We start from the raw sequence: 22,099 nt of genomic DNA on the forward strand, positions 1-22,099 counted from the left end.
TACCCATAATGATATTAATAAACACACTCGTGTGTAAACATCCAGATGCTAATCTCCCACACTATATCCATCTTGAATGCCGCATTTCACCATAAAGAAAACTAAGTCATGCATCTGCACAACATATGCCTTCCAACCGTTTTCCATTCTCGGTTTGGTTTTTTTTTTTTTTTTTTTGAAATAGAGACCCAACGCGGCTGGGGACTAATGTGCAGGGAGTAGGGAGCAGTAGAAATTCTGCTGTTGACGCCACCGGGAGCTGAATCAAACCCAAGGTGAGCATCTGGTGTCTACCAGCGCTTTCCCTCATAACCCAGCACGCCGCAGAGTCAACTACCGTCGACCCAGCAACAAGAGAGGGAACTGCTGTTGCTGACTAACTCCAGGCTCACTCGGAAAACACAAGTTACTGCACTTCGAACAAAGAGGGTGCGTGTGATGAAGCTACTCGCAAAGCAAGAACTCGCCGCGGAGCGTGCCGGTATCCCGGCTGCAATGCACCGGCCGGCCCCACGTGCAAAAAAAAAAAAAAAAAAAAAGAGAAGAAAACTTTCGTAAATTATCTCCATTACATCCTCACGCTACCTCTGTCTCACGCCTGGAAAGTGGTTTTGATCCCCTCTCGCCCCGTATAACAGAGCTTAATCTGGTTTACATTAGCGACGGCGTGAGGCATCCTTCGGCTCTGCCGGCTCCTCTCGCGCCGCGGAGCGGGACCCGCGGGGCTGCGGCCCCTGCCCGGCTCCGGCCCCGGCTCCCCCCGGCCCGGGGCTGCAGCGGGGGCTCCGCCGCGACGGGGCGGGCGGCGCTGGGGGCCCGGGCCGTGCCGCTGGGGCCGCCCCCTCCCCCGGGTTTCTGCCGCTCTCGGCTCCCACAAAGGGAGTGGGCGGCCCCGGAGGCGGCCGGGCGGAGTGGCCCCCGCCGCCGAGGGAGAAGAAAGGGCTCCAGGAAAGGGGGGGGAGGGAGGCTGCTCAGCGCGGAGATGAAGGGAGAGGAGGGATAAAGGAGGGGGAGCGCACGGAAGAGCGTGGCAGCCAGGCGGGCAGCGCTGCCGGACCCCAGCCCGCCTCCCCCCGCCGGGCTCCCCTTGCAGCACAGCACGGCACGGCACGGCCCCCCGCACCGGCTCTGCCCGGCGGGGGCTGAGGGTACGCCGCCAAGGCTCCCCCAGTCGCGCAGGGGCGAAAGCCCGCCCCGGGACGCGGCGGGCGGCTGCAAACAAACTCCGCAGGCATTGAATTGCATTGCATTGCACTACACTGCAAGCGGTGCGCACCCCCGCGAGCCGCCCCCCCGCTGCGCTCACCTCGGGGCTGGCCCTGCCCCGGCGCCCAGAGCAGCGAGGCCGCCGCCAGCAGCGCCAGCAGCCGCCACCGCCCGCCGCTGCCCATCGCTATCGCTATCGCCGCCGCCGCCGCCGGGAGGGACGCTGCCCGCCCCGCCGAGCGCGCCCGCCTTATATGCTCCCCCGCCGCCCCCGGCCCGCCCCGCCCCGCGCCCGCACCGCCGGGGGCTGCTCGCACACGCTCACGCACACACTCACACGCTCACGCACGCACACGCACTCACACACGCTCACACACTCGCGGACCCCGCGCCCCGCCACGCCAGCCGCGTCCGTCCCCGCCAAACCGCCCCCGAAGCACTTGCAGCCCCGGCCGGGCGTTGCGGGTGATGCGCGGGGTGCGACGAGCCCCGGCCCGGTGCCTAAAAAGTTCTGGAAAGCTGTAATTAATGAACTGGGACTTTTTGCAAGGAGGGGCAGAAGGGAAAGGTGAGTATGCGAAATTACCAGGTAAAAGTGCGGGGGGGGGGGGGGGGGAACATTGCTCAGCTAATTCCATATGCAGCTTTCCTATGCGGCTGATATTTTCACGTGTGTAAAAAACAATTCAGCTGCTGAGGCTTTCCTTGCAAATTTGTCACCCCCAACTTTGAAACTTCTTGCCCGTGCTGATAATTTTCGAGCCTCCGCTCCACATCAGCACAGCACATCAGCCATGTTTGTAAATTAAACGAGTTCGCTCCTCAGTTGGTAAACCAAGCGGTTGACTGCTTTTGTCCCACAGGAAGTCTTTGCAACTTTCTAATAATCAGCTACCTCTTGAAACTAGCATAAAACACAACAAATAGGTTGTAGAAATTCCTCGAGATAGAGACGTTTCTTTAATACTTCAGGAAAGTTCATTCCCATTAGGCTTCCCTATTTGAAGGTTTGTCAGGTCGCAGAGCTCGTATCTACACTACTCCTTAACGAATATTTCAAGTAAGTTGCAGCAAGGAACGATGTTTTCCTGGGAAAAGAACTGCATGCCCAAAATAAATTGGTTGAGGTGGGGGAATGTTAGTCAAAAGATACTGTCTCTCAAATGCGAATCCCCGCTGACAACACATGCCGCTTATTTTTTAGGAAAACATTGTGCTACTCTGTATGGTATTGCATTTAAAACCATATCTCAAAATACAATAATGTGCATGAGTTGCATAAGCGGAGTTCGACTGCAAGTGCGTTCTTTGAATTGGGGGCAGCTGCTCATGGAGTTGAGACTTCAGCTTGGTTGGCTGGTTGTTTTTATTGATCGGAGTAAAGAAATTCAGGAAAGGAATGGTAATTTACAGATTTTGCATGAAATAAAGCTATTTCTTACCATACAACTCAAGAGTTATGAGTTATACTTGAGAGTGCATAGCAATGTTTATATTCAAAACATAGATAAACAAGAAAAATCTACGGGTCAAGGAGATAAAAAATGAAAAAGTTCTGCCATAAAACCTTATCAAAGGCCTTCAAGCCTGCAAATAAATAACACTCCACATCTGTCCCTTCCAGCAGATCTGTCCTTTGCTCACACCAGGAACTTCTTAAATTTCAGGACAGGCAAGGAGGAGGAAAGCAAAACATCTGTGGAGAGAAAAGTCAACAAATTTCAAGAGCCAAAGTGTCATTTCTTCTAAAATCATAGAGGTCAGGTTAAGGAATCCTCTGTGCAGAATTGCAAGTACCAGTTGGGAGCCAAGTACAAAGGAAAGGGAAAGAGGGAGCATCTGTGCAACATGAAGTTCTTCCAGTTTACAGCTTTATAATCAGTTTAACCGTTTCTTCAAACTAAAGCAAGCTGAAGAGTACTTTCTTACATCCATGCAATGAATAAGTGCCAGTTCATTATTGCATGCATTTATCCTCATCAGAATATTCCACAAGAGCTAAAGAATGTATACTGAGATCCAGCTCTGGACTTTATCATCTGACTCAATTATTATAGTTTAGCTAAACATCTCTATACAACTTGTAACTGAAATACATACATTGAATTAGTCTGCAGGACTACATCACCATTGTTCGGTGTCCATTATAATCATTGCCTAAGAAAACGGACTCTTCTCAAATTTCATTTGAATACGTACCTTTTTGGAGAAGAGTATTACTGTGTTTCCTATCGTTCCTTTTTCCACAGTTCATTGCTGGTATTACAAAGTACCAGGCAATCAGAATGATCCCCAGTTCAAGACATGGCACTGTTAATGTAATTCTTTCCTAACTTAGGTTTCTAATGAGCTTTGAATGATTATGATGTTAGAAGAGAATCTCAGCTTCTTAAGCAAGTGTAACTCCACTGCACACGTACACCGAACGAGTGCATCAGGTAGGATAAGTTGAAGAGTAGAAATTTCTTAGTCTTTGACGAACTAATCTGATGAGAAAATGGAATGCCGAGGTACAGGTAAGATCTTGAATGAGTCAAGAAAAGTGCATGAGAATGAGAGCATTTTAGGGCACTGCGCTTTCATCCATGTTTATACAGGCCCCGAAAACCATCTGCATCAACTGAAACGCTGAGTGCTACTATATCATGTATGCTTAACATAGATAGTAGCACTGCAAATTAAAATAGCACAGGAGACTTTTATATTGTAAAACAATTAAGTTGCTACTGCTCCAACTTCACTTGAAAGAAAGACAGAGATGGCAGAAACTTTAGGAAGGGTAATTTCTGAATGCCTCACACTTACTGGTTTTGCTAATGAAAATTTGCTGCAAAATAAAACAAAAAAAAATTTGCTATGAAAAACAAGAAAAAAGTTATCTGTAAATACCCAGAAAATACTCAGATATGTAGTTATAGGGAACTGCTTAAAATCTTGTTTTCTCTCTCACCAGTTTTCATGAATTAGAATTTCCTTAAGGACTAAGTGTTTCAGTTGCAAAGGAATGGAAAAATCCTCATATTTAGGATGATGTAGCACAAAGTGAGTATGTTAATCTAGCCATCTGTGGATAACAACCTATGGATAAAAACATTGCCTTTGGCAAAAACAGAGGTTTGGGAGAATTCAAACTGGAGAAAGCCCAAATATACAGAGTCTGAATGGAACCGCTCTGCTATCCTGCACCTAAGTAAACTCCAAGTGAACACCAAATATGTTTTTTCAGCTTTTGTCTGTGTTGCTGTGCTTAAGGCAGAGCTATTGTGTTAATGGCAGGTTCCCTTCAGGCCCCTCGGGAGCATGAGGTCACCTCCTGACCCTGGAGGGCAGCGGGGGCACTCACAGCTGTCAGCGGTGCCGTGCTTTTCCTCATCCATAGCATTTAATAAGTTGCACATCCCACCATCCCACCTTACCACCCGTCCCACTCTCAATGATCCTTTCTCCTCACCACGTATCGGGGCATTTCTGCACTGTGAACACCATTGGTGTAATATCTGCTGGAATTGGGGAAGGGAATTTGGAATATTTTCCAGAAGGAAGTACACTAATAGAACTAGTCAATAATCCCACCCAGAACTACATGTAATGGCTAAGTAAGACTTTTATCGATAGCTGTACTGTACAACAAAGGGTCTCTAATTTTTAGCTGGCTTTTGTTGGGCTTTTTTGCACACACTTGTTATCCATTCTGCCTCTCTGCCTCATTATCTCATAAGCACCACCCAAGTGTTCTGAAAAAGCATTCTGGAAATAATTATCACTTGTAATCGGAGGATAAAAACAATACAGTAAACTGCCTGTCTGCCTCTAATAAACATTCAGCTGCTACTAAAAGCTGGTTTAGATAACTCTTCAGTTGTTCCCCAGAACCCTTCAAGTGCTTTTCTCCCTCCCTCGGAAAAATACCTCCAGAGGTTAATAAATCTGAGCTGTGACAGACCAAAGAGAGGAATAAATTCAAAGCAAAAGGCCCTTCACAGCACACCCTGCCCACAACTTCCTCTCAACAGAGAAACCACCTCCACAGCTTGATAGGCTGGACGTGGAAGCCAAGGAAAGAGGCGTAGGCCAGGGCAGCTCCCAGGTTCCTCCTGGTGTTCCTCAGCTGGTAGCCTGATGCTCCACTTCGGCAGCAAAAGTCTTTGACTTTTCTGTTCCTGAAAGTGATTTCAAGCTGTAACTTGAAATTTATGTTAGGATAATTTGGCTCTGAGATGACAAAGACTTCCATGAGGATTAAAGGAAATCTGCTGTTTCAGAGGAACCTGGGAAACAGCTGCCCCAGGAGCCTGCATGGAGCTGTCATGGGGCAGGGGAACAGGCGCGAGTGGACTGAATGCCTCCAGCCTGGCCAGAAGAGGCACCATGCGAGCTGCCCCTGAGCACCAGGTGCTTGCCTGCTTTGCAGTACCGGCTTTGATGGCCTCAGGAGTTGCCCGGACTTAAATGCTCACCGCAGGGGAGGGCTGGCTTTGGAGAGAAGCAGGTGCTCCAGGACAGTATGGATGCAAAAAAAGGGGAGCGGAAGAAAAAAAATGGGAAACCGTGTAAATTCCTACTCTGCTCCCAGAAGAGTAAGTCCCATAACACAGAGGGTTTTTAATGCTCAGGCTATCACCCACGTACATGTACATATCCCCACCTTCATGCACCTCCACGTCCCTCACATTGACAGCACCTAGGTTTAGTGGTACCCTTCCTTCCAGGCTTTCAAGGGGCTGTGAACACCCAGTCACCCCCTCCTATTACCAGCCATAATCTAGCTTGGTGCTAAAGGCAATGGGTCCAGCTGCCTCCTGCCAGGCTGCTGGGGACAAGGCACCGGGGGCTGCAGCAAAGAGGCTGAAAGCCCAGCCAAGGAGGAGATGTGAGCAGGAGTGAGGAGAGCACAGAAGCACCATCACTGGCTGTCCTTGCATGGGGAATGTGCAGGGTCCTTCCCCAATCTCAATAAGAAAGGCACAACACCAAATAGCGTAATAAAAGTGCTTTAATAATAGGATACTAATAAGAAGAGGAGTATAGATAGTGAGTAATTCTTAGATCTCTTCATCCTGGGAACCCTGCCTTCATGCAGCATCAGATAGACGCTGTGCAAGCAGCACAGATGCCCCAGACCCCCTGTTTTGAAATTAAATATGGAACTATCTCATTATATTGTGGTAAATAGATCACATGCCTGGATCGTGCCTAGGCACCTGACTATTAAGACACTTCTTGTAACTCCTGTCCCTTCATGGCTACCAAAGCAGGAGATGCAGGTAGCAAGAGATACCGAGTAGCAGGAAGCCATGCCTGCAAAGGGTGGTATGGTTTGGAAGTAGGTTAATAGAGCTGCACTGGTTCCACATTGCAAAATAAGTGGTGATGTTTTTCTGTTGATTGGTTTCTGCTGTTTTCCTGCTAGCACTGACTCATTGGCATCAATGGCGTCGAAGGCAAGACTCAGCATGTTTTCTGTGAACGGCTCGCAGGCTGGAAATTGTGAGTATTGTCCAACAGGAATGATTGGATGATATACTGTATGTGTTATGGAGAATATATTCCTCCCCAAGAATCACAGTTAATTCACATTAATTTTTCTTTTGTTGAAAAAATAAAACCCATAGGCAATAGGGAATACAATATCATCACTGCTGGTAATCAGCAACAACCCTTTTCCTTACATTTTGATTAAACTGTTTGCAAGAGCTTGAAGGCTCCAGTAACCCGTGCAGGCAAAGGAACAGCCACGGTTAAGTTCATGACAGACATCTATAATATGAAGAATGAGTGTTAACAACAGGAAAAATCTCACTAATCATCTCCAAACTGATCTTGGACTTGTGGGAAGGACTTGCAGGATCCAAACCCATCACTTCTGAATTTGTATTAGGAAGGGGAGAGAATATAACTTGGCCCTCACAGAGATGTGCAAGCTGAATGGCATTTAATTTGTGCTCCTAACATCTCAAGTAGATCTGAATGGATAGAAAGTTTATAAAATAATTTAGCTCATATTTTTAAACTGCAATTAATTTGTGAGAGCAGATTAAAATTTGTGACTAATTTTTGCTTCCTTATTATTTTGCAAAAAACATTGCATAGGAGTTAATCATACCTTCTGATCTTCAGTGAATTTGCATTTCTTCTCAAGTGTAGTCAGGTATGCCGTTGGGAAAAGATCTGTAGGACGTCAGTGTTGTTCCGGTGGTTGAGCTTTTAACAGCAAACGCCAAGATTTTGCTGCCCAGAGACATATACCTGCCCATGCAAAATTTGTGTTCAACAAGGGCATCTTGAAGTGAGATTAGCAAGGTTTCATCACCTTTTTTTTGCAGAGTATCTAGAGATAATGCAAGAAACAAAACTTGGAGAAAGCAGAAGATGAAAGCTTAAATATGTGACCTTAGTCCAACTTGTGGAACAATGAATATCTCCAGTTGTCTTCTGTAGCTTTTAAATGAAGTCATTTATTTATACCCTTAAACATGAACTTGATGTCAGCTTTAAGATTCTGTTATAGAAATTTGCCATAGAATCTAACTCAAGAGGTAATTTAACTTTATTAATGTGGGAGGAGATATGTGCATAATGCGAGCTATTTTTTAATCTTAACTGCCATTCCTGCTATTGCAAGAAAGTGCCTTACACCTATCTGGAAAGCCATTATTAGCAAACTGAATAATTTATCACTTCCAATTTTCAAGAAATTAGCCCTGCCTGAGACTGAAACTAGAAGCCATTTAAAAAATAATAATCCAAAAACTATGTCAGATTCCTAATTTGAGGAACGGTAGGAGTGTCCTAATGTGAGGTTTTGGGAGCATCATTTCAAAACCAGCACTAAGTCTTCCTGTCTATAAAAGCAGATGAATGTGCCTTCCTACTACCTGATGGGTGCCCTTACATGTATTTCAACTGAATTTTCACAAGTGGATAAAGAAAGGACAATGTAATCTGGAAATCTCTGTGCTTCACCTTTCTAATGCTATTTAGACAGATCCTGTATTACTCAAACATTACCATTAATATATAGAATAGAAGCAGACTTAACACTTACATTTTATCTTTAAAATTAACTCTGCATTATTTGAAGTGTATGATTTTTGAATTAAATACACTTACATTGAACTAACTACAGGTAGTTATGGAACTGGTCTTTAAGTCATGTTGAAAGAATAGCCTGACTTGGAAAACAGGGGAAATCCAATGCCCTATTAATTCATAAATAAATAATTATGGGCAAAAGGACAAAATTTATGGGGCAATCATATTTTAATTACCGTCAAGTTAAATTGCACTGACTTGAACTCATTTTCTGATTCCCTTTCTACTTACATAGCTATCTACAGTGCAAAGTCAGTGTTAAAGGCTACTGAGCCTGACAGTAGCATTTGCTGTCTCTTTTGTGCTGTGTAAACCGATGTTCATCAGTGAAGAAGCAGTCTAAAATTTTTTAATATCTAGCAAGGTATCACCTCCACTTTAAAAAGAATTGCAATTAAAAATTCATGAGATACTGGAAATGTTTAGAATCTGAATTGCATAGCAAGAAGAGACAACTGTGTCTATGTAAATATTATACACGATGGATGGATCGTCAGGCTGCATTTACTAAGGTAGTGTTTCTGTGTAAACTCCATTGCTAATTAGAGGTTTGTTTTGGAGAACGAGACACAAAGCCAATCAGTTTGATGAGGGAGAGCTTAGGAGGTGAGCTCTCTATCTCATCTTTGACTTCAATCAAGAACTGCCTGTGTTTAAACAAATGCAAACATTATCAAGCTTTAGTCAATGGTTATCTGCAGGGACACTGCTGCGCTGTGTTTACCGTTCCTGGATTCCGCCCTGCACGTTTCTGGTCGTCTGCAGGGAGCAGGCAGAGGTGCCATCCTGCGAGCAGCAATTAAAATTCTTCCCCATCTGCAAAAACTCTCTTCTCCTTCCCCTCTCCCTTCCACTATCGTGCAGCCCGAGGGACCCCGCCGCAGGTACTCCCAGGAAGGCGCACCTCTCTGGTACGAGGCACCATCAGCCTGAAGATAACATTTGTATCTCATCTTGAGCTGCCCATGAAGCCATCGGGTTCTCTCTTTTTTCAGTTTTTCTCATTTGTAAAAGTAGGGAAAAAAAAACCCTGAAGGGTATCACATGTACAACACAACCAAGCAAAAAAAATTTTTTTTGGGGGGAGAGGGAAGACTCTTTTATAAATGCTACCAAGGAACAGCAAAAATAGCTATTATTGCTGTAGGATTTTTGATAAAATATCAGGAACTACAGAAGATTGAAAGCTGCTCTGCCAAAGAGTGACTGAAAACAAGCCAATTATAGAATAAACAAGTCAGCACATAGAGTTTACACAGTGATTTTTGGTGAATACTTTATATTATAACATTTCCAAAGTACTCTATAAACTCTGTAAGCTGATGACACAAACAGCATATAAGATTCAATTGGCATGACAATGAAACCACAAACACAAGACCCTACAGGAAAAAAAATAAACTTTAAATCCCAAACCAGGTCACTAAGATGTAGGTTAAGAATTTCCTAATAAGATTTTTTTTAGCACTGGTTCAGTTTTCAGACACTGCTAAGTTATTTGTGACAAGGCTGTGCCTTGGTGGATTGTGTTCTTACAGGATATTTAATTGGCGTTTTAATCAAAATTTTAGTACCAATACAAATAATACATTTGTTTTAAAAGTAGAGAAGCACTTGAAACATATTAAAGAGCAAATATTTGTAATAAAAAGTTAATTATTAAAAACAAGAAATATAAACTACAGTTAATCAATTGAGTGTAATTTCACTTTTAAGACCTACGTTCTGTTTAATTCACATCTGAAAATCTTGCTACATAGTGAAATCTTCAGTAAGCTCCAAGTTTTCCTGATTTTATTCCGCAGTCATTCAAAATAGCCACTGGATGGCACTGTAAAACTGCAAGTCAAAACCTTTAACTCCTTTCCTACTAACACCCACTTGAACGTGCTCATGAAATCAATGCAGCCTGTATTCGCAAAGCAGAGCCCACCAGCTTCCTCTGTACCGGTAACTTTTTGCATTTTTCACACCTTTCACAAAGCAAATCAGAAAACCCAAGTTCAGTTTTCCATAGACCCTGCTTCTGGCTGCTGCAGACTGAGGCTTGATGCTGACGGTACCCGGCGGGAGGGTGGCCATCTCTGGATGCTTCAAGCAGACAAAACAGTCACTCTGATGGAAAAAATGATGAGACAGGCTGTCTGTAGGGGAGTTTTCCTGCTCCTGAGCAGTTTAGCATTAGCTTATTTCATAAAGCATGAGTTTTACGTGTTTATTTTTCATCTGCGTTATGTAACTTACTGGCTGCACGAATGTCCTCATCATGCATATAGTGCCTGAAGATTGACAGTATCAGGCTTATTTCACACACTGTTCCCCTGACGGCATTTCTGTAAGAAGCAGAGTCCACAGAAGGTTGCAGAAGTGTGGGTGGGAGAGGGATGCGAGTGGGTGCAGGAGCTAATGTGCTGGATTGAAAGTTAATGTGAGTACAGTGGGTATGTCTTGGCTATAGCATTTCACTACATTTAAGGACATAATATCTATCTTTTGCTTCATCTAAATGCCACATTAGCCTCATCTCTTTGAAAAACAAAGAAAAACAACTTTTGTGGGGCCTTTTATTCCCTGAAAATTTCTGATATTGAGTCCTCCTGGCACCATACTGAACTAGCTTATTTGTATTTGACATGTAGGACGCCTTCAAAGTTCATGGGTTTAATTGCTTTGCCAAGATAACGGGTTTAACTTTTCTATATTTTGTGTAATACTGACAAAATAATAAATTCCACATCCCTTCCTGAAGCAAATCTCTCATTAAAGACAGATTGAACTTTACCACAGAAAGAAAATGTGAATAACTGAGCCTGGAATTTGGAATTACCACGTGCCAGACTTTGCAGCAGCAACTGCAATGAAGCCAAATCCAAAGAATTTGCTTGAGATCAGATCTTTTGCTAGCAGTAAATAATTAATAGGCAATTGTTACTAAAAAAGACTTATCTAGGGAAACTAATAGCTGTTCAGTTTAAATTCAGATGTCTTTTTTTTCTCTTTAAAACACCTGTCTTTTTAAAATAAAGTTCATTTTCATGCCCATGCGAATTGGCTATGCGTTATGAAAGAGCCTTTCCAAGAATGTCTGAAACATAAGAGCTATCATGACAATTTTCAATAAATCATTCCTGGCTGGGAGTCTCAGAGGAAGAGAAACTAAATGATGATTGAATTATCCTTTTATCTCTAAAAGTGATCTTTCTGAATCAGGACTGTGAGGAAATGGGTTTGGAGCACTTATATTTCTGCTATCATGATTCCCCCTGTTCTCTGAAGAGCCAACATCCCAAATTTCTACTTTATGGATGAGATTTCGCAGGGCAGAGGTAGAAAATGGCCAGTGACTCAATACCACTCAACAGGGTAGCGGTAGCCATACACCAACTAAACTTCTCTTGCAGAGTGCTGGAGATGCAGAAATGCACCTGATTTAAAATCAAAGTGGGATCCCCCAGTGTGACATGGATACAGGGCATGTAAACCAGGAGTTGCATAGCTAAACCAGGCGTAACACCTCTGAAATAAGTGCTCCAGGTCACAAGAAGTACCCAACAGCTCTGCTCCCAGCTACCAGGTTCCCAACCACGTCTGTGCCACTGGGCAGAGCATGTCTGCACTGCCTGCTCTCTCTCTGCCCAGGCTTTGCCTTCTTCACCTCCAGAGGCAGAGGAGGAAGAGGCGGCTGTAATCAGGACATGATGCTGCTTGTGGAGCTGAATGCCCCTCTCTGGCCAGAGCACCCCTGCTCAACACCTTTGATTCTCAGAGATGAATGTTTTATTTCTAAGCATGTTTCCAAATGCCACCACCTGTTTTGCAAACAGCAAAATAAGCACATGCCATGGCTTTTTAGCTTTTCAAAAAAAATGGTGTGTGGCCATGCTTCTTAGGCAGTCCCAGTCCAGCTGGAAGAGCAAGAAACACAGAGCCAGTGGTGGGAAATGCTGTAAGCCACTTAGTGATGTTGAAGTTTCAACACCTCTCCGAATAAAAGATATTCTGACAACATGCCACAGTATTATAACTGGCTTCAAGTCTTATTTTTTCTAATCTGAATGCAAGCAGAATTTGAGTATTTCCTGAAAACACACATCATTGGCATATTTTAATTGCGTCATCATTTGAGGCAATCAAAAAAATCACAACTACTGAAGTGTACATGTAGTTTGGTATATTTAAGTACCTATTCTTATATAATTGATGAAGTATTTCAATGGCTCCTTTATGCTCTGCTAGGGTGCTCGGTGGTTTAGAGACGAGAAATCTCACAAGCAAATCTTGCCTTGTACAAAGCCTGGTTCCCATACTCCAGTGTCATCTGCATGTTCCTTAAAAGTCTTTGAATTAATACTTTAAATATTTATACCGTGACTCCTTTTCCTAGCTTTTGTCAGGAACTAATGGGCTTTCAGTTAATAAATTATATCATGTACATTTAATAACTTCAGCAGTGTGTGCAAATCTCTGTTCAATTAAGATGTAGAGACTCACACATTTCTGTCTTAACTGCCACAACAACTGAACAAATTCAATGGATGTTGTACAGTTCTTTGCCACTAAAATGTCAACAGAGAGTTTAAATAAAAGGAAATTAGCTGTTCAAGCATAGTTTTCTATCAATCAGTAGACAGAGCTCTTTCTAGTGTCAGAAGTATGGCAGGGATGCAATGATGTGATTGTAAGAGTCTGTAGGAAAGCTCCCCCATTTTTGACTTTGAGATACCTGTGGATGTTTAAGATGCAAAGCCAGAGGGTCACATTCCTGCTGAGAATTAACAGGTGCGACTTCCAAAATAAACGTTGACTGACATTGATTTTTAATTTGGCCCGTTGTTTAGAAAACATTTTTGTCTGGTTAATGCCCCAGAATACAAAATACCTTCACACAGTCACAGGTGTTCTCAAATTATCTAAAGGCAATGGATTGCATAAAAATGTTATTTAATTCTAGAACACAAGAAATTTAATAAACATGCTGGAAATATATGGTGTAGCTCTATACCTTATGAAAATAGTGGCCACCTACAAAGAGATATAACCAGAGGTCATAGTAATACTTAGCACTATGTTTATTTTTTTAAAAAAATTTTTTTCACTATATCACAGTATCACATGTATTCTTTATGCCTGAAACAAAGCTCATCTGTCAGCGCTTGTATTAGAAGTCCCCGAATTGCCTAAATGCCTCAGGAAGTAAGTCTTCATCAGGGGCTGCTCTTGCCTTCAAGTCAGCACAGGGCAGGAACTGGAGCTCCGCCGTCACAAACGTGGTGCTGCCGAAGCTTACGCCTCAGCTGAGCTGTGCAGTGGAAATTATGGTGGTGGGTGCCTTGAGAAGGACTCACTGTGGAGCACATCAGGAGGAGGCTGGGGATTATTGCTGCAGTGTCTTGCCTAATTCTAGTTCCTTTTTTTAAAAAAAGCTGTAATAGTAAAAATTAATATTTCCTACAAGCTGTACATATAGTAGTGGAAGAAATACAGACCTGCTTGCATCAGACAGTACAACCACCCTTCAGAAGCTAGTTAGGAAAAAACTGCCTCTGTAGCTCTGTTGGACGCCGATGGTTCTGTCCTGTAGTAAAAACGCAGAGGGAATCGGCGAGGCTTTCCTAATAAGAGCAAAGTGGGAAAAAAGTTTGCTGGGCTATGAAATGAGAGAGAGAGTGTTAGTCTATCACAGCTGTGCTTTCACAAATCAGTGGTGCAGAGCTGTGCTTATTACATAGCAACAGACTCTCTTACAAAATTAGTTATCATTTTTGCAGCAGATGTTATATGCTGCACATAGACGACTCAAATGACAGTCCCTCTTCCAATGCTTTTCAGTGATTGCCTGGATAGTTCAATAAGTTATCCAGATAGCACCTCTGCAAGCACATGTTATGGTTGTATACCACTGCTAATGGAGAATTCCCCTTAATTTATGACTTTTACCTTTACAGGATTTTTTTTTATTCAAAGCATTTATTAGAAACTAATAAAGCATGTAAGCATTATAGTAATAGCTAAGATTTGTTCATGAGATTTACTGGGGAGAGTTTGGGCTGACACAAATAACATCCCTAACTAGTCAATTATTGTCCTTCCCAGACGACTGATCCAGGAGAACACCAGTGATTTATCAATATTAAAAGACAACATGCCATGTCCAGTGCTTTACGTCTTACCTATGTCTATATTTGTACACGTCGTTTTGCTAATTAGAAACAGAAAAAAATACATCTGGCATCTGGGTTTTTCTGTATGAGACCTGGCTGGTGCACAGTCTCTTCCGCCCCATCCTCAGCAGCAAGGTAGCAGTCCCTTGGGCCTGAGATGTTTTCTACAGCCTTTGATAACACTGACAGGTGAAATCCTCCCAAAAAATCTACATAATTCTTAAGTCTATGTGTTGCTCTATCCAAATTTGTGGCCTCCTTTTTGCCGTGCCTACCTGCGTGCTTCTTTCTTCCTGTGCTTCTTACAGGGTTAGCAATTTACAACAGCTTTGAGCAGTACAAAACAACTCCCTCCCTGTTTAAATGCTGATTCAGAGTAATTATTGCTCTTGGGTGAGTGTAATTTACAGGATAATCATGCAGCTTTCTGTTGCTTACATTCACCTTTTCCCTCTTGTTTAGGAGGCAGCCTTGTTCAGCACAAACATTCATATAGTTCATATATGAGAGGGCATATCCTTGACTTATCATCATCTGTGTTTTTTTTCACTTGACAGGTTGAAAAATGCGTACACCTATTTTCTGTGATGGTTCCCTTATCACCGTGGGCCCTCCTGAGGCTAAGTCTGCTCAACCATTCAATTTTGATTCTGGAAGCAATGTTAAGGCCATTAGCTGTGTCTACATGTTATAAAACTTGACATGCTTATTAATCATAAATTCAGTAGACATTCTGCTTCAATCTTTCTAGGGTCTGCTTACACTTCATTTATGGTGTAAAGTGAGGGTTTGGGGGGAAGGTGGTGTATTTTTCAATCAGTATTTATGTCAGGTAGCAGACAATGTTCGGTATTTCCGTGTCAGTTTCCAGCAAGGTAGAGCACTTAGCTCTTTTCCACTTGCATTGCACATAGTTTGTTCCAGAGTAAGGCAGTGAAAAAGTGCGGTTAGAGAAGTTCAAGAACAGGTGGCTGCAGACAAATGTTGACTCTGCCTTATCAGTAGTGGAATATCACCGTTCTTTTGTCATCGTATATTACCCAGTATTACTCCAGCATCATGACACCATCATTTAAGGGGTAGGTAAAAACAGCATGTTAAGAAATATTTTTCTTGCTGCTCCATTCCACCAGTGGCTTTTAAAGTGAAGCTGCCAAAATCTATATTCCTGAAATGTTACCTGTCTAAACCCATAGAGCACTGGTGGTTTCCAGGCTGCTAGTTAAAAATACCCATGAAGATTGTGCGTGTATATTCATTTTTGGATTGCCAAACTGATTCAATTAAGACATTTGTAACGCATTATACGTTCAGCCTGGACTCATGAAATGGCTTAGCAAAGTTCATTAACCTCAGAAAACTTGAATCCATTTCCATGGATGAGGGAGGGAAACAGACTGTAACCCTCTGCTAGCATCTGCCAGCACGTTGCTCTGAGCCCACCAGCCCAGGTTATGTCTGCACCCAGCCCTGGCTACAGATAAGATTTCTTATCACTTGGAAAACAACTGGCTGCAACTCTGTTATAATTGCGTTTTCCTCTGATTGCCTACATTTGTTCAAATCCAATAAACTAAAAGTGAAATGCAGTGAGGCAGAAAACATGTAGATCAGCACCAAAGATAACGTGAATGCAGTGGCCTGTGAACTGAGGCTCCTGAATTTTGCACGTGTAGAGGAGTTGAAGACAGCAGGAGAGGAGGTCAAATTTAAGACCAGAGCATAGGAAGAGACATTATGGGTCACCAGGTCTAGTCTCCAGATCTCACAGGCAACCATATCATAGAATGCCTTTCATCAGTTTATTGAGCTCTGTGTGTAGTAAATTTTCATGACAAATGCACAGGCTGGCACTGTTGTTTCAAATCCTCTGCAAATATTGCTTGTCATCTTCCCCGGTTCAGAAAGATAAGATCAAAAATAAAATACTCCAACCCCTTGCCCTGCTCACCCCATTCCAACCTTCTGTTTTAATTTCATTCTTAAATTTTGGTATTGCCATTTGCGTTCCTTTTGAGCCACACAGCATTTTCTGCCTTTTTCAAAAAGTTTGCCTTGTTGTTAGCTGACCTGGCCACACATCAGAGGATCAGTGCTCACCTTCCGCTTACCTCCACGGCTGCCGAATGTGCCGTCGTTCCACCTCAGGTGGAATCATTAACTACAATATCCTGTCTTCCCACAGTCCAATAAGTGCTGAAACCCTGCAGTCGTACACCACAATTAATCTCTTGTGATGTGCAGGTACTGAACAGATTCATGTTTGATTCTCTCTATCGGGAAGTTGCTCATTAGAGGTTGTAAAATAAGAGAGATGACAATTATGGGTGGGCCTTTCTTCTCCTTTCTTTTTTCTTTTGCCTTTACTTGAGCTCGAAGATCTTATTTTCCCTTTTATTTACTCTATTTTATTACTTTTAAGGTAATTTTTTATGCAAGTTGTTTTTCATGTGCTTTTTTCACCTACTGGGCTATATCTTCTGCCTCCAGGCTGTGCTCTGTGTGATACCTGTAGCTCCCCTTAACTGCAACTTGACTCAGATCTCACCAGCCTTTGTCTGACCATACAGTGACCCATATTATTTCATAGGATTTCAAATATCACTGTCATACTAATAATAGCTGGATGCATTGCTTTACTGATTGCTTGAGAAGTTTTATTTGTTCATTCAAGCCCTTTGAATCTAAGCATCCAATATGTTTCCTTAAGTTAGAGCTTGGAAATTTAAAAGTCAAGCTATTAGTTGTCAGCATCGAGCCTTCAAATGTCTAGAGGGATGTCTGCCCTTTCATTTGATAATGTCTCTGATAAATCCCAAACTGAGACACTGGTATGTGTTTTAGGGAGTTTTAATTAGATTCTGTTTTATCATTTATCAGACACATGAAGGTAAATGCAGAGTTTCTTCTTATATCAGTAAAATTTGTGTAAGAGTCATGGATCTGGGATTAAGGCTCCACAGCAGCTTTGATTGAATTATTTCCTAAGTTCTTTTTTGCAATCATTATTGTAATGGACTCTGGATGGAAATACCTAAACCCCTTCACACTGGGTCACATTGATTTGCAGTGCTGATTTGCCAAATTTCATGAGGGCTAAGATAAAAAGGGTTTGTGCTTTCAGTTGTAGAAGCATGCATTTATTTTAAAGACAAAATCAGGCATGAAAAACTGGATCATTTGGTGTTTGATTTTATTTCTAAAATAAGTTTACAACTTCTCTCTGGCTTTGTCCCTTAAGACTTTATGATACAACAGCATTTTCAAACACACTTAAATTATTAGAATAAAAAAGAGGGATATCGGCACAGCAGCAGTGAACTTCGCAATACATAACGTTCAGTCGCCTAGTCTTTACTGTGGCATGCAGAACTCCATGGAGCCAGGACACAGACACATTGACATTAACAATGCCTGGAGAGAATTACTTATTTTAAAAATGGTCCATCTAAATCAGCGTATTGACAGATTGAGCAGGGAGAGTCTGTAAGACTCTTACTAGATAATGCTGAATTAATAGTCTGGCTTAAATCCCATCTGTCTCTAAACTACAGGTACTACACTTAGGACCCCATGGAAATGATTCTCTCTGCTCAGGACCCTCAGGTCATCTCTGCCTTTTGTTTCCAGAACAGAGAATAGATTTTCAGATTCCAAAAAAGTAGGTAACTACAGTGACCCATTAAATGTAAAATACTTAAACGGACTTTGGAGGAGGGACTGGGAGTTCTGCCAGCAGACCACAGAGTCATGCTTATTTTTGAACTCTGTACCCACAGATGTTTAAGAAAACCCTGCTAATTTGAGCAACAGCTTTAGGAGAGGTGAGGCTATTCCCTCATCCCAGAGTGATGCATAGCCCCTGGTCACAGAATGCTTCAGAGAGCTGGGGGTGGTACACCACAGGCAGCTTAACTGAATCTTCTCCGGGCACTGAAATAAGTCTGGGAGGAGTTGTAGTCCAAAAGAAAGACAGAAAGAAAGAAAGGAAAGTATCGATGCATTCTGCACGAAGGCCAACCACGTAGGCATGTGATGGACACTTAGATGATCTGACTCCTTTGAGACAGGACAAGAAACACCTCGTTTTAGATAAGATTAGAGTTAGACAAGGAGAATTCAGGCTCTCTCTTCTGCTTTTCAAGACTTGCTGTTTTCTTTCTTATGCATTCGAAATGTAACTAGATGACCTTCAAGAGCTCTGTGAAAAAGAGTATCTGCGGCAGAGGTGATGTGGCAGCAGTTATACTGGAAGCTACTTCATCCAGTTTGGAGAATCTGTTCCAACTTTCTTTTCAATTTGATTTGGAAAGCCACAGACCACAAGTAGCATTTAACAAACATCCATATTGCTAACAGGCAGGTACAGGCTATTTTATGGTTGTTTATGAATGTAGATGTGATTGTTCATAAATGTAGTGATGAATAATAGAACAGCGAATGCTTTCTATACTGCAATGGTATCCTCCATGTAATGACTTCAAATACATCTATAAATGGTGTCAAATCTGTCACCACACTGGCCATGAGAGGAGAAGGCTGAGACAGAGAGGCTGTGCGCAGATGACTAAATAAAGCAGGACAGGGTCCTTGGTGTACTCCTGCAGGACAGTGGTGTGCACTAGGGCATGTCCACGTGCTAAACTCTTCTTTCCTTGCAGAGGCATGGGCAAGCACCTAAGGCAAGTGGTTTCTGGTGGTGCCTGGAAGAACCATCATGGGCACGGGATGAACCGGTGCCCCAGAGGACATGGGTGATACCGCAGTGCAGGATTGTGGGTTGCCTCTGTTTCATGTAGCCAGACAGACCACCTATTTGGCTCATGTACACAAAGGGAAACTGTGGCAGAAGTAGGAGCTGACCTACCAGGCATTTATGCATTTTCTGGAATTTCAAAATACTACTGCAAGTTTGCAGAAAAGAAATAAAACTTCCTGTAATTCCATGTAACGTGAGAGTCACTGCTGGCTGCTGACTACTGGGAGGAATCGAGCCTGTCATTTCTATACTACATACACACACGAAAAAAAACCCTCTCTCTTTTTATTCCATACTATCGATAGCTTGATCTTGTCTTCTGTCATGAGGTCTGCAGAAAAACTTTGCCAAAGCTCTTGTTAAATGAGCCCCTGCACAGGCAGTCATTCACCTCCAGGCCCAGTTCTTGATGGGTCAGGCGATCCAGCAGCTCCACATGAGACCTTAATAAAACATTCCAGAAAAGCTCCTGGGACACACAGGCATTAAAGGCTGTTAACAGCACCATAATTAAAAACAAATTAACAGGAAATCTGAAATTGCCTTAAGAATTGTTCCTGTCTTGTGTCACAACTCATAAATCTCAAATTACCTTTGAAATTTGACTTAGCATTTCAGACTAGCTGCAAGATCAACAAACCACTACAAAGCAGTTAAAAACCTACAAAATTTGATTCCTTAGCACTAAGACCAGAGGATATCTTTGACAATCTGCATGGCACCAACACTTTTAAAACCCTTTCTTTACTTCAGAGGAAAGAAACAGCACAAGAGAAGATGGTTCAGTAGCTGCAGTTGTACTTGTAGTGAATATTTCTCCAACGTGACAGTTGCTTCTGTTGAACTTGAAATAAATTAACCCTTTTTAGCCAAAGCATCCTTCCTGACACAGGAAGGGTTAGGTAGTTTCTGCATCTTCATTTAGCCAGATGTTTATTATAACACCTAGATAATAAATGAAAATTAAAATTTCTTCTGAGTGGTATGGGTTGAACTTTCCAGCATTTTAGAAAAGGCTATGCTTAAAGATTTAAACTATTCCTTGTTATATTAATACTTTTTTTAATAAAGCTGAGCCAGAGGAACTATATAAGATTTTGAGAACATGAAATTTGCTTCAAAATCAATTTTGAGCCTACAGGTATATGCTGATGAAACTGTAGGTATCTATTGTATGCCCACCAATTTAAAAGACAGTGATGGAATTTGGTTTTGCAGGAAAATAAAATTTAAATTCAGTGTGTCAAGATGGCTATGGTTTCAGTAAAAGCCTGATGCTATCAGATATTTCATTAAAAGCTCAAATCCTGTGGAAAAGTAATTATATGATGACCTCAACTTTTATTTAAAAACAATGCAATTGTCCAGCCCCCCTGCCTGACTGCAGAGAAAAGCTTGAAAATGTTTCCCAAGTGTATTCTAGAGACTCCAAACCTGCAGGCAAATAAAAGAGCCCATAGATAATAGACTTTAAAAATCCAGGTCTTTGTGAACTCATCTTACAGTTTTTTTCAAGGCTGACAATCCTGCCTCCTTCAAAAAAAACCCAAAAAACTAATCATTTGCATTGTCAAAGAACGTCAGAAAATATAGCTTGTCATTTTTGTCAGCTTACCAGTTTTTTATCATTGCTCATAGTGCAGTTTCTCTTATTATATTAGTTAGACTACAGAGTTCTTCAGCAAATTTTGGGTCATTTTTTTCCCCTGCGCACTAGCATTTTTGTTTAATCCCCGAAGCAATTATCAGCTACACTGTATCATGTAAAACCCACAGATATTTTTTGTTTCCCCTGCCACACTTCCATGCATGAAATTCACTTCTGCTTTCTGCCAGGCTGTGTCAACACAGGTCAGTGTTCCACTGGCCCAGCTGCCTAAGGGAGACCTAAAGGACTCAGTCTGCCCCCAGAGCACAGCGCAGCACGGGGCAGGGCAGCAGGCAACGGAGAGAAAAGGTAACTGAAAAGTGTTTGAACAAAACCAGTCCAGGACACCAACAGATAAGGGACTATTTTTGTTCAGAAATTTAGTTCCTGAGATGTCCAGATGAGGCCACTGTGGTTTTATTATCCCGATTTCAAGAAAAGAAGTTAATTTGGTTACCTCAGAGTTTCCCGTCTCCACAACTGCAAGTGTGCTCAATAGACTGTTTTTCTGTTGGAGAACAAAGAAAAGGAAATGGTTATTTTTTTTTTTCTTCACGTAGCGGTTACGGTATTCGCGGAGGCAGGAAGGGAACCGGACAATGGAAGCTGCAGATGTGGAATTTCTTTTATAAATCCTTTTTGCCACTGCTGCTGCCTGACAGGCAGTGGAGATACGGCAATGCAATAGCAGGAGATGCTGCGAGACTGAAGCAGAGCAAGCATTTTTGTTTGATAGAGAGCCCCAGGTGAAGCTTTCTGACAGCCCAACCCAGACTGTACAGGCTTAGTTTCAAATCAGCAGTGTGATGCAAAACCAGGGAAGGGTACAGAGTGCTTTGGCTGAGTCACGCAGTTAGGAAACGGGAATTTCTGTGGTGAGAGGCTGGAGTGGGCCCTGCCAAGTCCCCAGGCAGTATACTCTAATGCGTTTTGGAGATGGGGACAACATTCTCGTCCAAAAATATCTGGCCAGCCGGGGGGGGAGACTGTGGCTACAGGGAGACTGTGCTTCCTTTGTGGTTTGGTTTTGTTTGTTACTAAAAGTGACCTCCAGAAGGAAGAGCTCTGCAGTGACCATGGGGACGTGGGCGCAGGTGCGAGCCCAGCCACGGGGAGGGACGGTGGCCGCTGGGCAGAGCTGCGGCAGGTTCCTCGTTCCAGCAGTGTGATTAAAAGAAGGAAATGCCTAATTTTGTAAATGCTTTCCAAAAGGCTTTTTTCTTCCCTTCGTGT

At 42.6% G+C, this 22,099-nt stretch overlaps 2 protein-coding genes across 20 annotated transcripts in view; one reads left to right on the forward strand and one right to left on the reverse strand.

Moving 5' to 3' along the window:
- LAMA1 (laminin subunit alpha 1) overlaps positions 1 to 1,506 on the reverse strand; it is a 107,612-nt gene extending 106,106 nt beyond the window's left edge. For 4 of the 6 annotated variants that reach the window (XM_087756183.1, XM_087756203.1, XM_087756192.1 and 1 more), the window contains exon 1: positions 1,307 to 1,401. In XM_087756183.1, the coding sequence (XP_087612309.1) occupies positions 1,307 to 1,391 (85 nt within the window). In that variant the 5' untranslated portion in view covers positions 1,392 to 1,401. Of the gene's footprint in view, positions 1 to 1,306 lie in introns of all 6 variants that reach the window. The other 2 variants (XM_087756163.1, XM_087756155.1) reach the window with 1 other exon arrangement.
- Positions 1,507 to 1,639: 133 nt separating this feature from the next.
- Positions 1,640 to 22,099, forward strand: part of LRRC30 (leucine rich repeat containing 30) — a 55,090-nt gene continuing 34,630 nt past the window's right edge. For 4 of the 14 annotated variants that reach the window (XR_015704526.1, XR_015704536.1, XR_015704537.1 and 1 more), the window contains exons 1-6: positions 1,640 to 1,774; positions 6,617 to 6,693; positions 15,017 to 16,703; positions 18,014 to 18,120; positions 18,645 to 18,822; positions 21,055 to 21,175. The gene's annotated coding sequence lies outside the window, so the exon portion shown is untranslated. Of the gene's footprint in view, positions 1,775 to 3,588; positions 3,645 to 6,616; positions 6,694 to 15,016; positions 16,704 to 16,754; positions 18,823 to 21,054; positions 21,176 to 22,099 lie in introns of those variants that run through there. The other 10 variants (XM_087756233.1, XM_087756271.1, XM_087756227.1 and 7 more) reach the window with 10 other exon arrangements.

This window comes from Nipponia nippon, unplaced genomic scaffold (assembly GCF_047370975.1).
Source record: "Nipponia nippon isolate SJK-2023a ecotype South Korea unplaced genomic scaffold, ASM4737097v1 scaffold_1, whole genome shotgun sequence".
NCBI classification, from domain to species: domain Eukaryota; kingdom Metazoa; phylum Chordata; class Aves; order Pelecaniformes; family Threskiornithidae; genus Nipponia; species Nipponia nippon.